This window comes from Haliotis asinina, chromosome 11 (assembly GCF_037392515.1).
Source record: "Haliotis asinina isolate JCU_RB_2024 chromosome 11, JCU_Hal_asi_v2, whole genome shotgun sequence".
In the NCBI taxonomy this organism is placed as follows: Eukaryota; Metazoa; Mollusca; class Gastropoda; order Lepetellida; family Haliotidae; genus Haliotis; species Haliotis asinina.
The window spans coordinates 6,688,185-6,707,359 of record NC_090290.1 but is presented as its reverse complement, the minus strand read 5'-3'; the positions used below and the strand labels follow the sequence as shown (position 1 = coordinate 6,707,359).

The 19,175-nt window shown below is 40.0% G+C and overlaps 1 protein-coding gene across 1 annotated transcript; it reads right to left on the bottom strand.

Annotated features, from left to right (window-relative positions):
• Window positions 1-710: 710 nt before the first annotated feature.
• LOC137256464 (prostatic spermine-binding protein-like) lies at window positions 711-5,621 on the bottom strand. Its single transcript, XM_067794305.1, has 2 exons — window positions 4,925-5,621; window positions 711-826 (listed from the first exon to the last, which is right to left on the bottom strand). Exons 1-2 carry the CDS (start codon window positions 5,619-5,621, stop codon window positions 711-713), a joined length of 813 nt encoding a protein of 270 aa, XP_067650406.1.
• Window positions 5,622-19,175: the final 13,554 nt, after the last annotated feature.

Below are 19,175 nucleotides of genomic sequence, written 5' to 3'. Positions count from 1 at the left end.
ATAAATTGACAGAAACTGCGGCGAAATTGCCTACAGTGTGAGGTCTCTCAGCTTTCACATCAAGCAAGGTCTAGTAAAATCGCGACATCAACATTAGCATTGTGACGTCACAACTTTGAACCATTTTGACGTCATACGTCAAGCGGTACTATACTAGTGTAATATTGAAGTGAAAATATTACACTGCAGTATCTTCAACGGCCGAGTAATAACATCTGATCTCACACGAGCGATATCTCATTTATACATTTAGGAGATAAGCATCATGTGTTGGCCAATTTCCGGGTGTTGTTGAGTATTTGAGTGTTTATCGACATTGTAAACACAAACGTAAACCAAGGGGTTTTACTGTCATTGAGAACGGGTACAGCAGTGAAGTGTCATCAGCTGGCCGTTTCAGCTGGTTCCCATGGTAGCATCTGGAGTTGCTCACTTTTGACGTCATTCTAACTTTACGTCACAATATGATTTGAATGACGTCACCACTGTTGAAGACTCAGCAAAACAACTGTTTGCGAGGTTTCTACGTTCAATAGGCAGTAAATAGTCTTGCAGTTTCCGGGAATCTAATACCATTTGATCATGTTTTTCAACCAATCAGATTACAGAACACAGTCACTTTTGGTTTACAATTGTGCTTTGAAAACATAAGGTAAGATATTAGGCGACATAGAATCATCAGATCCATCATCCTTATTGGCATCATAGTCCTACTCGGTATCATCGTCCTCAGCAGCATTTTCAGCATTGTAGTCGTCAACATCATCATCGTCGTCGTCGTCTTCGTCGTCGTCGTTGTCGTCATCGTCCGAGAGGATCCGTGACACTATATACACCTTTGTGTATTTGATATGAAAAAATAACGTAGGATTTTAGTTGCCACAGAATCAACAAAGTATAATCGGCATAGGCATAATACACAGCAGCAGTTTATCCCGGGGTGGGGGTGTGGCCTTGTTGCCAAAGTGTTCGATTTCCCACATGGGTACATTTCAGGTGTCCCACGCGGGATATTGCTAAAAGCGGCGTAAAACCATACTCACTCACTTTGTGACGAGGCATGTACTGCCGTCGTTGTAGCTGCATTGATTCTGAAGGGTAGCTCGATGGTAAAACCGTTCAACGCCCCTGAGAACCCGTGTTCTATCCCAACACTAGCAACCATCTCTCATTGGGAGCTTGTCTAGCCTGTGCGTAGACGCTGAGAGTTGTTACTTGTGATTACTAATTTGAGAAAAAAAATAAACATTCGGTCCATAATTTCAGTGCGAACTCAATATGCACATATACGTATACGGTTCTTGAGAAGCCTAAATCTGTCCTTTGTTTGAACAGACACTTTTTTATTTGTGAGTTTTGATTTAGACCTAACCATGAGCCTTGTGTTTGTGACAACCTAATTGGCATATTCATGTTTATCGCATTGTCCTTCCGCGTCACGCGTACATGTCAACAAGAGTAACGCATTTCATACTGTTTGTTTTGGATGTTCTCAGTATTGCTGTGTGTGCGAACTAATAAACATGAAGGCTTCACGTAAACGTGTTCAGATTGAAACTGTATTGGGTTTTCACCGTTTGTGTAATGAATATTCATGACAAGTCATGGACTATCCTTAAACTACACGAAACGTCCTCAACATTGTGTTAAGTCTAGAATTGCTTTTTAGCTGAATGTGTACCGTATGCAAACAACTGAAATCATCCTCAAACCCTGTCATCATGTCCTGTCCAGTTTTAAGCATGGAGCTTGTATTTTATTGTTCAAACAAGTAGTTCGTTAGGTTCGTTTCCTTTAGTTCATGTTAAACTAAAAGCAGTTTGTTCCTGTGCCACTCCTTCGCAAAGCTCACTATGTTATTTTGTGACCGGGTATACAGAGTAAGGGCACCATAGAGTAGTATTTAGTTCCCAGGTGGGTGGACACGGTGGAGTGGTTAAAGTATTCGCTCGTGTTGCCGAAGATCCGGGTTCAATTCCCTACATGGACATGTGTGCAATGCCCGTATCGGAAGCAGCTTACGTAGTGCACACTTGAAAGTGAAAGGGGATGGATCGCTATCAACAGCCGGACCTCTTCCCGTGTGCTACCTCTGTGGTTAAAAATTCCCTTTGACTATTCCATGCCTGAACCATGAGTATGTCCTTATCATTTGGCAAACAATCATTCATGTCAGAAAATCCTGGAACGAATATCTTTGCTAATGCGTATTTAATGACATAATTCGGGCATAAGGTGAAGGAGGCATTCACCTTTCTCGAGAAGATTGTTTCTTAAATTGCGGTTTATCTGAATCCTTTGCCAGCTGCGTGGATGCTTGGGACGGCTCCACACTGACGGTGACCGGGCGCATGAATGAAACAAGAGTCAGTGTTGAGGAGTGCCTGAACGAACACATATAACGTTAAGACCTATTATGGTGCAATTTCTAAAGCTTCATCTTACAGACTGATAGCTACATGCTTAGTAGTCGTATTGGTTTTTGCTTCCGGGGAACGGATAGGGAAATGTTTTAGTTTTTCCTGAAGTTGTATCTAAAACTGTTTCATACTGCGGAGCATTGGCGGAGTGTTGGTTGAAAGAAACCTTTTCCGTAGAAAAATTCGACGATCGGAAAAAGGAACGTTCAGCAATTTTGGGAGAGGGGCGGGCAGGGGTAGTGAGCAGGCCTTGCATCCAGGGGTATCCAGAAACAATAATGATTAGTTTTATGAACATCTGTAGATCTGTGTCCTCTGTTAAGAGCGGAGAGCGGTAAACCGAGAGTTTCATCCCTGGCCGACTTTTAACTATGACGTAATTGGTGCTACTTGATTGAAGACAGGTCCCCTGTGTAGTCCCAAAGCAAAAGATAATAATGCTGAAATTAATCACGTGAAAAAAGTTTGTGAAAATACAGAAGAAGCACACGGACGGAAAATGGAACAAGCAGGACAGAGTGGTCGTGTGTACTTTCATCGAATAACCTCACCTCAATGTAAATGCTAAATATGTATGACAATGTTGATGACGTACTATGACATCACTGTCGAGAGGCGATATAAATATGACATATAGGTAGTCCGACTCATTGTGACAATCAGCTGATTTCTATTTTCTTTTTGCTTTCATTGCGACTAAATAATTAGTCATAAATGAGGACAGATACCATCGTCGGTGTGCGTAAGTTTGCGTCAGTCATGTCGTCGGGCTTTCAGGAACGATGTATGTTGTGATGAATCTAGGAATTGTTCGGAGTACACCTATTTTATCGCTTGCTACGATACCTTTCCCAGGCGTGTTCTAAAACTAATGATCAAGTGCATGCAATAAAAGTAGGCGAATTGAAACAATGTCTGATATGATACTGGCTTTGTTTACGTCTTAATTTGAGATCGCTTCTCAGACTGGCATCTTATACATTTCGTTAGATTTCACTGAAACACTTGGTACTGGTGACAAAGACCATTTGTGTGAGGAATTCGGTGATTCGTGAAAGGAAGATGGTGTGGAACGGCAATCGATTTATAGATGAAAGATAATATACACGATATGCGTGTGAGGTGATATTAGGCTGCATGAAAAATGTTTCTCGGGGACATTTTTTTTCAAAACGTGACGAGAGCGTAGGACTTTTTTTAATTTTTGCTAGGAAAAGGGGAGGGAGTAACATGTTTGTTTTTTTTCTGTCAGAAATATAGCTTGGAAAGTTTAGTACGTGTTAATGAGGTGTAGATTCGGTCACTCGTTCTTACAGACACCCATTTTTATAGTGGACAAATGGATGATTGGGACCACGGCAAAGTCAAAAATATGTTTTTCAAATGGCAATAAAAATTTGTAACGCGCATAAATAAAAGTGACGCGCCGATGCGCCGAAACATTTCACTTTTTCATTTAGCCCTATAAGTTACATTTTGTAATATGGCTGAAACACCACTGATTATTTATATTTTCCAAAACATTCTGTACTACTGCTCATTCTGATGAACCGTTGTCGATGAACAGAGAATCGCCGAGAATGCCATACAATTTGGTAACGTGGTAACAATGTTTGTATAATGTATACAGTTTCTTCAAACTGCAGTGTCATCACAGTGTGGAACTGACCACACAGCCAGCTGACGGCCAGGCCACAGCTGGATTAAAACAGTAAGCTGTGTATCGAGACTCAAGAACCACCCCGATACCTGTACCACGTGAAGCGGGTCTAATTAATTGTTCCAACGTCATTCATTTATCAGTCAACCCAAGTTGTCATTTCCAAGGAGCATAAGCTATGGTGTGTTTATGTGGAATTTTTCCATCGATATAACGCAAAAAATAAACTAGTTACTGATACCTGTACAGTTTTGTCTATAAAACTTCTTGGAAAACACTTTTTATGATGACAAGGAGCAAGGCAAAAATTTTAGCCTCGTGTAAACTTGCCTTTTAATGGATAAAATAAGGAGTGGTCGGCTCGAAGTCAGCATAATGTGTCTGGAGTGGGGCATTCATGCTTTAATGCAGCATCGTATCTCAATGAGCTAGCACAATATAGCAGCTTTTATACACACGCATACACGTCGTCATATCCATCGTCATAATCATGGTCATATTCATTGTCATACCCGTCGTCAAAGTCATTGTCATATCCATCGTCATATTCATCGTCATATCCATCGTCATATCCAGCGTCATATTCATCGTCATATCCAGCGTCATATTCATCGTCATAATCATCGTCATATCCATCGTCATATTCATCGTCATATTCATCGTCATATCCATCGTCATATCCATCGTCAAATTCAACGGTGTATCCATCGTCATATCCAACGTCATATTCAACGCGATATTCATCGTCATATTCATTGTCATATCCAACGTTATATTCATCGTCATATTTATCGTCATATCCATCGTCATATTCCACGTCTAACCCCATTTCTCCTAATCTCACCCGTGTCCTCTTTGTGACCCATTGCATGTAAGGTCAGCAGCAAAAGCGTCCCTCCAAAAACGGTATATCCATCATCATATCTATCGTCATATCCAACGTTATATTCATCGTCATATTCATCGTCATATCCATCGTCATATTCATCGTCATATTCATTGTCATATTCAACGGTATATCCATCATCATATCTATCGTCATATCCATCGTCATATCCATCGTCATATCCAACGTCATATCCAACGTTACATTCATCGTCATATCCATCGTCATATTCATCGTCATATTCATCGTCATATTCATCATCATATTCATCGTCATATCCATCGTCATATCCATCGTCAAATTCAACGGTGTGTCCATCGTCATATCCAACGTCATATCCAACGTCATATTCATCGTCATATTCATTGTCATATCCAACGTTATATTCATCGTCATATTTATCGTCATATCCATCGTCATATCCAACGTCATATTCAACATTATATTCATCGTCATATTCATCATCATATTCATCGTCATATCCATCGTCATATCCATCGTCATATCCATCGTCAAATTCAACGGTGTATCCATCGTCATATCCAACGTCATATCCAACGCGATATTCATCGTCATATTCATTGTCGTATCCAACGTTATATTCATCGTCATATTTATCGTCATATCCATCGTCATATTCCACGTCTAACCCCATTTCTCCTAATCTCACCCGTGTCCTCTTTGTGACCCAGATATCGATCTCTCATACATTGCAGCTTATCTTATATGTAGGCACACGGAAGGACGGACGGATGGGCGGGCAGGCAGGCAGGCACGATAGACTGTAAAAAGTCATCCAGCCGTAATTTATTTGAAGCCTTGATTAAATTCGAAGTATATGTGGAGAATGTCATCAGCAGAAGATGGTAAGGATAATGTCATGAAAGTCTGAGCCAAAACGTTTCAGATATTTGCCAATTCTGGTTTCCAGAGGAGACTTTCTAAAACGCAGTTTCAATGTATAGGGAAGTTTCATTGTATAGGGAAGACCTCAGAAACTCTGACATTTCCCTAAATAACTATAACCTACATTTGCCGTTGCATTGCAAATGATTTTCCATCCACATATCGGGACTTGTTTTGATTAGTGAGCAGCGACACATAAGGACTTTGCACTGTGGATGCATTTGTTGGCTGTTCTAAATGTCAAACATCTGATTTGAACCAGCGCAGAATGAATGTCCACATAAACCTTCAAGCTATTATTTTTATCATTCCTGCAAAAGGTTTCATCCGATATTTATGTTATCTTTTCGTGTGTTGCTGGCACATCTCGATTTGATACTGACTAACTTGGTTCAATAAATCTAAGATGTCAATCCCTTAACAATCTTATTTTCCATTTTCAGCTGATTGTATTCAAACCTAATCAAACCTTGGCATTGATGGAAACATTCAATTAAGGGTTTCATTTATTTTTGTTGCTATCAACTTCCGGGACGAGGCGGTAATATTTCTGTAACTTTTTAAAACATCACGGAGTGGTTTTATGGACAGATGAATGTGTTTGCCTGCTTCATAAACGTGAAATTCACCAATGTTGACAGCAACTATGACCACCTGTCCTCAACAAGTGAGTATTTGATGAATAGCTAGGCTAGTAGTCATGAGTTCCCAGTTCCTGGTGTCAGTCTCCCATGGTTACAGTCTGATGTGCAACAATTGTGTAGTGGTATTGGTATGACATGTTAACGTGATGGTGCTAGAGCGTCCAAACCCCACTGGCTCTCTTCCTCTACGACTTCAGGACTGTCTTTCTAAACAATCACATCGTCCTCCTTTAGGTCGTCTGATCCGTCTTTATCAACGACTTCAGAACACTCTTTCTGTACAACCACGTCGTATTCCTTCAGGTCTTCTGGTCTGTCTTCCTAAATGACTTCAGGACTGTCCTTCATTACAAGCTCGCTGTTTTCCTCCAGGCCTTTTCGTCCGTCTTCCTCAACGACTTCAGTATTTTCTTTCTGAACAACCACGCCGTATTCCTTCAGGTCTTTTCGCCCGTCTTCCTTAACGACTTCTCTACTTCCAGCATAACACTACACCGTCATCCTTTATGGTTTCCTGGTATGTCATCATATTTCCTGTAAAATACTATGGCATCTTCCTTCCAGGTCCTCTGGTGTGTCTTTATTCTTCGACTCCTGACCTGTCTTCCTTTACGACTTCAGGACTGACTTCCCGTACAACACAACGTCTCCTTCCTTTTCACTATTTCCTCTGCACCCCACAATGACTTATAAACCAATGTCTGATTCCCCTTCCCTGTCGCTGTTCCACCCACTGACTGTGTTCTACGCAGCTGCCCATTGCGGGTTTCGTTGTGTCAGTCCTGCGCTGTCCTATAATCATTAGAAACAAACAACCGCCTCACTTGCAATGATTGATCTTACTCTGCTCAAGACATCACTGATTATCAGTCAATAGGGAATCGGCTTGTAGGTAATAATAGGGGCAATCGCTTTATAAGTGACTACCCTGAAACGTCGAACACAGTCGGCTGCGATGGCGTGATCTGTTTGTTAAAGTGAGCGTTCCTCACGGAGTGCCAGAGCATCGGGTTCGATTCCACTAATCTTTGCAATGTGCTTCTTAATTCTTGAATATGTCTAAAACAAATTAAGCTAGCTCATAGTTCTGCACTTAACACTTGCTTGCATTTGACAAGCTATTAAATTATATTAAAAGCAAACATATTTCTGATGGTGTTCATGTTCTGCGTGGTTCTATTTATCAGATTACAAGAAACACAGATTTTTAGTTATCGTCTTCATCTGATTGACTTTCAAGGTCCTTTTATTCAGGGGTAATAGGGTAGCTTAGTAATAAAGCGTTCACTCATCACGCCGAGTTCGATTCCCCATGAGTACAATGTTCGAAGCCTAGTTCTGGTTTCCTGGTTTCCTACCCGATTGTATTGCTGTAAACGACACAAAACTAAACTCACACGCTTACTTACCATTTCAAGTTCCATTCACCATGAGAATGGTACACGACCTTTACATTATTTTCTTACAGCTTTGGATGAGTGTGAACTCAGATCTCATCCTCAACCCCCTGAGGGGTATGCATGACTGGATGTCAAATGAGGTCCTAACTAGAAAGTGCACAATGAAAATACCACCTCTCCCTCAGCTCAGATAGGTAAACTCAATATTCCAAAGAAGTCAGGAAGAGACTCTATGTTGTTGGTTTAATTTTTGTTTTTGTTTTTTGTTTATTTTATTTTTTTCTTATGTATTTATTTTTTTAAATATCTGACGATGTGAAATTGCATGTGACGCATCTGGAGATGCTTGGTGTTGCTTGAACCACACTCTCTCTGTTATTAAGGCCACTATTAACAGATGAAGTTTCCACACAAACAGGTAAATGTAGCAACAAACTGCTAAAGTATTGGACACAAAGGAGGGGCGGCTCAATATCTTCAATCAGCTTTGCAATGACTGACCACATGTTCGATCCTATTCTTCACGGACAGTGTCGGTAGAACTGCAATATATCTTTATCAATGTTATGGTGAACCCAAACCTTCCCACTTACATCTTGTATTGTTTGACAAGACCCCTTGACATATGATTTTACTTATTATCATGTTTCATTAAATATTAGTCCATCGCTTAAACGAAGCACACGTTCGATCAATATTCATCGAAAGAACACCACATCGCTATGGAAATGTCTTCAGTTCCGACACATTGATTAAAAGAAAAATACACCCTTGTTTTGTTGTGTGGTTGATATTATCATGACAGCACAATATTGTCACCTGTTGTCAGTAACAGCATGACGCTGTCATCAACGTTTATAACTAACGTCATTACAACACGCCAGAAATTCTCTCATGGCGCCCCAGGGATGACAGTGCTCTTCCTTCAAGAACTCGGTTAATTGCCCTGGCATCATGTGAAATGTAAACATACACTGTTGTGTTTATCCTGACAAAAATAGCAATAGCAAGTAGCAAAATCAATATTTCTCCTTTTCTCTTTGAAATATGAAACTCGATATTCTTCATATTCTTACAACTTCCAAATAGTGTATGTGGCATGAATGTTTGACGTAAATACCACCGAATATATGTACTGTGCACAATATGTAAGTGTGCTGAATGAAGCGTGAATGTTTGTTTATTACTTGGTCAAAACTGTACATTGAGGAAGTAAGGGTAAAGTACATATGGCCAAGATCTACTTTGACAGCACACATCACACAATACACAGCACACAGTACACATCGCACATCACATAGCACACAATACACAGCACACAGCACATAATACCCAGCACACAATGCACAGCACACAATACACAGCACAGAATACACAGCACACATTGCACAATACACAGCACACAGCACACAAAACACAGCACAGAACACACCATGCACAGCACGCAGCCCACAGTAAACAGCACATACCACACAATACACAGCACAAAATACACAGCACACACCACACAACACAGAGCACGCAATACACAGTGCACAGCACACAGTACGCACCACACACCACACAATGCACAGCACACAATGCACAGCACAAAATACACACTATACACAGCACACAGTGCACAATGCACCGCACACAATACACAGCACAGAACACACAATGCACAGCACACAGTGCACAGCACGCAGCCCACAGTAAACAGCACACACCACACAATACACAGCACAAAATACACAGCACACAGCACACAGCACACAACACAGAGCACGCAATACACAGTGCACAGCACACACTACGCACCTCGCACCACACGATACACAGCACACAATACACAACACACAATACACAATACACGTTACACAATAGACAACACACCGTACACAGCACACAATACAGAGCACACAGCACATAGTACAAAGTACACAGTACACACCATACAATACACAATACACAGCACAAATACACAGCACACTACACACAATACACAGTGCAAAGTACTCAGCACACAGTGCATAACACACAGCACACAATACACAGCAGCACAAGCCACGAGCAAAGGGACATAAGATATGTCGTGTCTGTCATTTTCCCTTTTATTAGAATTTCTGCCTGGTTTTAAGGACGATTCAATTCTTCCTCTATCTCTCTGGAATGCAAGCGTGGTTGTTGAAATCACGAGCAAAGGACCATAAGGAACTATTCTTCAAGTTAAAACTAATGGGGCACTCTTTCAGGGAAATAATATCAACCATTAAGAAACGATTCTATTCGGACAAAACCTTGAAAACCATCCTGAGAGTGAACGGAAGAGGTCGCAGCAAGACTGTTTCAAAGACCATAAAACTTCAGTTGAAAAATCTGATCTCGAAGATGTTTTCTCAGAGCACACTGAAATTCTGGCTTCCAACATCAGCAATTGGTGAAATATTACTGTATTGTTCACTGTGATCAATATCCACCTGACGCAAGGACTAGTACTGGCCCATAAACGCTGTGAAAAATAAACCAAGACGTTGTTATACATAAGATTTGTCATGTATTAATGAAATTTCCCAAGATGTAATTTAGCCGAAGACTCGGGTTCAACCCCTCCAAGTGTACATTGTGTGACGCCCATTTCTGGTGTCCCTCACCGTAATATTGCTGGAATATTGCTAAAAACGTCATAAAACTACACTCACTCACCCATTGTTTTCTCCTTTGCAGCAACTCGTTTACAGTTGTGTGTATTTTTAGCTTTCGTTCTTTTAAAGAAAAATGGTGTGATTTGGTTATGTGATGTGGTTATGCACTAATAATAACGTCGTATTAAACAACTTATGACATCACTAGGTATGACATCTAGGTATGCTCTCGACCATCTGATAATAAACGCACAGCAATTATGGAGACAAACGTCAGGACGTTCACGTGACTAGTATTTCGTCTACGATCTTGACAGTTGTGACCATACAGATCATCTTATAGATCGTGATCTTGATACGACGATCCTCAAGCAATATATATCAGCATCTCCACTCTCATATAGACCAGCCTATAATTCCACATTCTTCAGGAGTAAGCTTAGGAATCAATGGCAAACACTGCCGTCAGATGTGAAATTCTCACGCATTTAAAACCCTCACGGAAAGTCTTCCCGCCGACGCGATGGGTAAAGGTCAGCCAAAATGCAGATTGTACTGTGTTTAATACACATTGGAATTCATTGAATGCAGCAGTAGCACTGGAATAAGAATATGATATTTAGATGCAGAAATGGAATGTTCGTTACATGTTCTTCAATCGCCTCTTTTGCTATCATGATACACAGATAGATAAGGCCATGTCCAAACATGCACATGAGATATTTGACTATCTATACACCCAGCACTGCTTGATAACAAGGACATAGGACAGGAATCAAATGTCTTCATTTCCTCTGAATATTAACGAGGGGGGAACTATGTTCTCCAATTCAGGGGCATGAAAAGAAGATTCATTATTAGTTTCCAAACTATACAGTAGCTTGTTTGGACTGAGGAACCTGGGGAGGGGTATTAACGATCACGACTCTTCGCCGTGTGTTAAGTGTCAATGCACGTAGAGAGATTGGTCGTCTTGTCATAACCGAACACGCTGGATGTACTTTTTCGCTGACACTTTCCACTTCCCGTATTGATGCACATGCCTTTTATCGTTGAGTAGACGGTAAATATTAGCATGGGGAGGCTTCCAAAAGAAGTAATTAACGTAATTAGCTATAGAGACAAGCCGAATTGGTGAAAGTAACAGTGGCGATGGATGTGTTGATGGGAGAGCATTGTCAAGAGAATTAGCGTCCATCGATAGGAAATGTACAGGAGCTGAAATACACGACCGACCGTTTCACTTGACAATCCTTGTTTGCCTTTAATTCTACAGCCTCTGTTGATATATAGAAAGGAAAGTTCCGTTATTTATCGAAATGTTAAACATCGAATGATATATGCGCAACCTGATAATAAGGCAGGATTCGTTAATTTTCTAGAGTATAAGCGTCAATTGACTGGGACAATTGTGTTTGCTTCAGATTTAGAACCCTCTCTTGATTCATGGAAGGGGACATTTTGTCATTTGGAGAATATGTTCTTTTCTTACTTTGACGACTTAAGGATTTTTAAATCGCGTGCTATATTATGCGCATTGTGACAAATTAAAAAAACTTTCGTTTTTACTTCCGTACAATAGCTTAATCTGTCCATAGCACAATGCTGTAACCTCAGACACTCATTTGTTACATTTGGTTATATGATGAAGGAGCTACAGGTTGTTCCGCTTCACCTGACCAACTGATTACTCATGCATTGCGTGACCGTGTCACAACTGGTTGGGTCTATTATTGTGAAGGGGTGCGCCTTTGTCGGGTGATTGTCAAAATGTCCGAACAAGGTCACCGTTTGACATCTCAGTGTCGAGAAAGCGTCAGAAGTGTCCTAACTTTCTTTAATGTTTTCTATTCGGGCTTTTAGGCAGCCAGCGGTATCCGGGAATCAGATTCTGAAAGAAACTGACTTTATGTTGTACAGTTAGTAAACCAAAGTAGATATGTTAAGGCAGTAAAACATTTCAATGAACATATGGAATTATTTTTTGCAGTAGAGTTATTTTCCGGGACAAGCTCTGTTACAGTTCCATGCATGCATGTTTCGCACGAACGCAACAATAACAGGAATTCTCTGCTCCCCTATTTAATGAAGTTAACTCGTCCAGCCATTTGTGCCATTTGACCTCTCTGGATATGCATATGTAGAGTAGCTCAGGTCAAGCTGAACAACCTGTGCAATGGTTAACAGAAACGTGTACTATTAATTTGTGGGTGGGCGTTCCAGCCTGTATTCTAATTAGAGCATGTAGACAATTGACGCACCACCATGTTTGATTCAAACGTTGCCACAAGCTGCACCGAATGTCTGTCTTCCACAATGCACTAGGATGTTGTGTTTAGGTGTAAGAATGAAACGTTTGTTTCAGCACCCTTGTTTTTTTTTTTTGTTTTTTTTTTGTTTTGTTTTTTGTTTTTTGTTTTTTTGGGGGGGTTGTTTTTTTTGGTTTGGTTTGGTTTTTTTGTTGTTGTTGTTGAAATATTTCATTTCGCTCAGACTCAAGAAATAGTATTTTAGTTGCCTCACTGTATGTTCCAACATGGCTTTTAAGTGGCCAGTAAGCACACAAACAGTTCAGTTACCTTACAGTATGCACGACCTCAACGCGTTTACATTCATGTATGACTACCACATTTTGGCGTGTTCCCATACATTTTGTTTATATCATATTCCTTTATCCGATCACCCGAAGTACAAACTAATGTGTCTAGTCCCATTCCCCAAACTAACAAAAACTTTCCAAGAAACTGCACCTTAACGGTTCACAGTGACATTTAGTCAAGGACAAACCATGTATAAGATTTGCACTTGTTTCATTCATGCACCCACTCACCGTTAATGAGGAGTCCTCCTTCAAACCCACCTCAGCAAACCAAAGATAACCACAATTTAAGATACAATCTTATCTTGAATGATCGTTCATACGGACAAATCCAGGCAGTAAATATGGGTATTATTTCCAGGATTTTATGGCATTAAAGATTCTGTTCAAAATGGCAGGAAATGACCATTGGTCCAGATAATATTCAAAGAGAATTTCTATGCTGCCAAGTGGTAGTCACGCTCAAAGCATTCCGGCCGTTGAAAGGGATTCATCCTTATTGCACTTCTCAATAATGTGCACTAATCGTGTTTCAGCTATTTCCTAGAGGGACATTATTCAAATCAAGCAGTCACTTGAGAATTAAACACTACTTTGATGGTGTCTCTAAACTCTGGTTATTGAATGCATGCATGTCGATCCCAGTGCAGCAATAAGCAGTATTTACCCTGACCTGTTAAGCCCTTGTACTTTTGCTTCGGTTCAACGAGTGTGTACATCTCATCTTATATGAAGACAAGCATAGTTCGATAACAAGCGGCCCACTCCTTAACAGGAAATACTTTATGTAAGTTATACAAATTGAAAGGTCATCTTTCAGATTATCGTCAGAAAACGATAAGACAGGTTCAGTTATTTGCATAATCAGTTATGAAGGCAGAACGAGCAATTCAAGACTTCACTCCAAGATCAGTCACATGTTTACTGTAGGGAGTGCCTACAAATTCTCATCAGTATTCATGAAGTAAACACTTTTTTAAAACACAATTCTAAACACACTTAACGATACAGGACGAATAGCTTGTACAGGAACACGAATACTGAGAACATGGCAGCACTAGGGTGTGCGTTACCCATAGGGACATATACTTCAAGGTGTCTCGACAAAGCAATAGTGCAACCCGACGCGCACATTAGAGTTGTCAATAGGAAATAAGGACATTAAAAATGTCTAAATGCACAAATTAGAAAACACAATTTTCAGATCTCACACGACCGAAATACAAGCATCTAATGAAATACATGGTGGCCATGTGTGGGGTAGCTGGTTAGTCAAAGTATTGAACGTGTTACCACAGGAGTGAAGTAGTAAACGCCTCTTCAACAGGTTTGAACAGTAATTGTGTTGGTAACCAGTGGTACCTCATTCATCATTTACAAACTAAAACGAAATGTTACTAATGAGGGTTTGAAGTTACAATTCAATGTTCCACACAAATCAAACCATTTCATGTATGAACACACAAAGGTTGCGCAAATTAAAGCATGCAACTTACAACTCGTTCTTTAAATAACAAAACCCCATTTTCCATATATCAACAGAGACTGCAGAATTAAAAGCAAACAAGGATTGTCAAGTGAAACCGTTGGTCGTGTATTTCAGCTCCTGTACAGTTGTTCCTATCGATGGACGCTAATTCTCTTGACAATACTCTCCCATCAACACAGCCATCGCCACTGTTACTTTCACCAATTTCAGCTTGTCTCTAATTACGTTAATTACTTCTTCTGGAAGCCTCCCCATGCTAATATTTACCGTCTACTCAACGATAAAAGGCATGTGCATCAATACGGGAAGTGGAAAGTGTCAGCGAAAAAGTACAACCAGCGTGTTCGGTTATGACAAGACGATAAATCTCTCTACGTGTATTGACACTTAACACACGGCGAAGAGTCGTGATCGTTAATAACTCTCCCCAGGTTCCTCAGTCCAAACATACTGCTGTATAGATTGGAAACTAATTATGAATCTCCTGTGCATGTCCCTGAATTGGTGAATATTGTTCCCAGGCGTTAATTCAGAGGGATTTAATTCCTGCCACATGTCATTGTTATCAAACAGTGTTGGATGTACAGGTAGTCTAATATCTCGCAGTCTAAGTATACACTCCACCACTGAGTCTAACAAAACCTATTAGAAGGTCACGTCAGGTAACCTTTGAGCGACCAATGACCGTCCAATCAAACGCGAGACGGTCAAATAGGTTTAACCAATCAGTGAAGAGCTACTGTATAGGGATCGGAGGGACTTTCAAAATATTCATTTCACTGACACAGAACTCTCCACAAATAATAATCTGCATATAACACAATTATTTGACCTGCAGTATATACGCTTTGGGGTTTTTGATGACATCGTTACCATTAGCTAATATTTCTGCAAGATGACATCCTTGAATATTGCTAAAAACACCATTTTCAGCGACTGTTTACTCACCGTTGTCATGGCTGTACGTACACCGTGTGCATCACCCGGAAGCGAGCGTACGCTAAATAACATTCGCAATCGTTCGGGTGCGAACCTTGTCTAGATAAAAACTTCAAAACGTATGTGCGAATGTCCACTTTCGCGATTTGATAAGCTGTGTTCTGATTGGTCAATCTCAAAGGTTACCTGATGCGACGTCCCATAAGGTTTTGTTAGACTCAGTAGTGGAGTGTAACGAAAAGTACTGGGGATAAGTTTACTAGACTGAATATCTCATGAACATGTGTAGCCAGGACCGTATCTATTTGTGTATCATGACAACAAAATAAGTCATTGATAAACATGTAACGACAATTCCATTTCGGCATCTACATACCATGTACTTATTCAAGTGCTGCTGGTACAGTCAATGAATTCCAACGTATATTAAACACTGTACAATCTGCATCTTGGCTCACCTGTACACATGGTGTCTACGGGAAGACTTTCCGTGACGGTTTAAAATGCGTGAGAATATCACATCTGGTTGTGGACAGCAGAGTTTTGCCATTGCTTCCCAAGAGTATTCCTAAAGACTGTGATCTATAGACTGGTCTCTATGATGATCGAAATGCTGATGTATGACAAGATCGTAGTGTAAATAATCTCCCAAATGAAAGTCAAGACACTGGTCTGCATGGTGGTCAAAAAGATGGCCTGTTCACTATCTGGTGGTCGAGACAATGTCTAGATAGTGGTGATTCTGTGTTGCTACACTTACAGGCTTACCTCCATGAGCGCATGTCCTTGACAAGACATCAGTATTTGATGTACATCCTGTATTCGAAATCAAATCACCTTTGTCTTTACACTAACAAACTTTCAATAAAAGAACCGGAAACCAGTCACTTCCTATATGAATATACAAGGGAAAATAGGAAATACAATTTGTAATTTTCCAACAAACAGCACCCACACATTTCCGAACGATTCGTTTTCAACAAACACGGCAGTTCTAATCAATATTGGTTCCTGATTTGTTTCATGCTCCTACTCATAGCCCGTGCTAGGTTAACACAATGTAGAACATGACGCGTACCCGCCCATTGCACCGACACTCAACACCCGAGATTCAGATAAAACTTCAGCGGAGTTCCACCTTCACTTTATCCCTGGTGATAGACGTCATTTAAAACCGATAACATTTCCGAACGGTTCGTTTCCAACTGGCCATTTCACCCCACACCCGAGATTCTGATAAAACATCAGCTGAGTTTTCTGCCGAAATATAAGTTCAACCGACACTTTATGCCTGGTGATAGACGTCATTTAAAACCGAGAACTATGCTTACATCTATACTATGCAATAACTATGCAATAACTATGCAATAAACACATGTCCGGGACATGATGCCTTAATGTTTCTCTGCAAAATATTCAAAATTGTTTCGGTTTTGTGATACAGACGTTACAGTCAGGAAGCAGCAATAACCAAAGAGTTCTGTTTGATATGTTTTCCACTTCTGGGAATGCAGTAGTAATGGCGTTTCAGTTGTTACAGATGAAGACATGATTCAAGCAGTCAGTTGAGATCTAGACACTACTTACCGGGGGCTGATAAATATTGCATGTTCTGTCACTCGTGAAAGTATCTAAGTCATCATGACCAAACTACTCTCTGCTAATCTAGGTTTGCTTCTACGAGTTTGCTCAACACGGACAAAAACAGTCAGATAACCAAGCGAACAACTTGCTGACGTGAATAGTTAATGTAATTCAGACCGTTAAATTTTAAAGATTAACTTAACTTTTAAATTACCTCCAAAGAACATAATGACATTCCTTTGAGAGACATAATGACTTGTGGCTTTTCACTGCGCTGTGAGATGAATGGACTATTTTATCGGCTCTGGTGAGAAATAAAATCGAAATGTCACATTTAAAAATGCACAGAAAACGACAGTGGGAATTGACGATAAATTTGACCATTAGCATACCAAACACATTCAGGTAAAAGAACAGACTTAGCAATTCCAGACTTCACCTCAAGGTCAAACCACTTCATCCCACAGCAATGTGAGCATCTAAAACAAGCAGTAAGGAAAGTGTTACCCATCTTAACATACACACAAAGACGACGGGGTACATTGTAATGCAGAAACCATGAATATGTAATAATGACTTTAAGTAAAATGCCTGAATGCTCAAGAAAAGAGCATAAGAAAGATCCTTAATAAATAACTTTCCGAATAGAAAATCTAAAACACATTTCCCAGTATATGTAAATATCTATGTTCACAAATTAGAAAGCAGTATATTAGTCTCTGATTCCACTGGATAAGGACCACTTATCAGAGAATGCTGGTTGACCTGAAGAATATATATGTTGTAATTTATTCTGGTCTAGCTGTCTGTGGCAATGTTGGGCAAGCCTCTCACTCCTCCCATCGACAACGTGTTCGATTCTCATCATGTAAAAGACGTTCTGTCAACGTGATGCTGCTTCGAATATGACATCAATATCGTCATATCCAAATCCCTCGGGTGTATTTCCACCCTGTACAAATATAATAATCTTCCTAAACCCATCTACCAAGAACACTCGTCTGTTGAATTATCCAGCAAGAACGTGTTAACACGTAATCAATGTTGGTCCAGATTTCCTTTCTATCGATGGTATGGAATCCAGTGATCTCAGGAGTACAGTCGAAGCTGAATTAGAGGGGAAAGACCCCTGGGAACCGAGGATGGTCATATAGTCTACAAAATTAGACTTACACATTCGAAACAGTCTATGTGACATACCTCCACTGGGATGAAAGAAATGTGAATATTTCATAACGAGATTTTAACGAGATTTTAACGAGATTTCCTCAGTACCGAAAGGTAATTATTTTTCTTTCCACTGTCACCATGAACAAGCAGGCGGTGTAAATAACTGTTTCCATATGCGACGAGTTATAGACTATCTCAGTGTCATGACAACGCATCTCAAGGATGTAACACTAAACAATAACGACATTTGGACGAGGGTTTTAAACTTAAACTGAATTTGATCCGATTATTTTTTTTCATACCATTCTAACTATGTTACACTAGTTTTCATGCAGTTTATTTCACACCCTTTAAATCGATTTCAAACTCCTTTCAAACTTCAACAAGGGACATTGTTAATTAAATCAACTGAAAGTGTGCTGCTGTTCGAATGATTTCAAACTCACATATCAGTTCAAATTCCAGTCTTATTGTTATACTCACAATAAACAGATATCTCTCGTCAAGAGAAAAGTGATTTTGACTGTTTGGAAAACTCGAATGATCACCATCCTTCTTATTTCACTTTGAACGGAAACGAAGTACATTTAATCAAGGTTTCTTTTTAAATCACATGAAAAATACAACCGAAAGCCGATGCCATTAACACCGATATCCAGGGTCTCAGTTACCCTGTACTGTGATCAAGGGAATCAACCTGTATATATTTCTTGTAGTAAATCCCTACAACCCATTCATTATTCTGTAATCAATGTCCCACACACCATAGAAACATTGTGAACTGCCTGATGGACAATTAATGGCAGAATAATCTGGGCCTGTGAAGTAGTTGATGATCAGACCTCCAACAATGC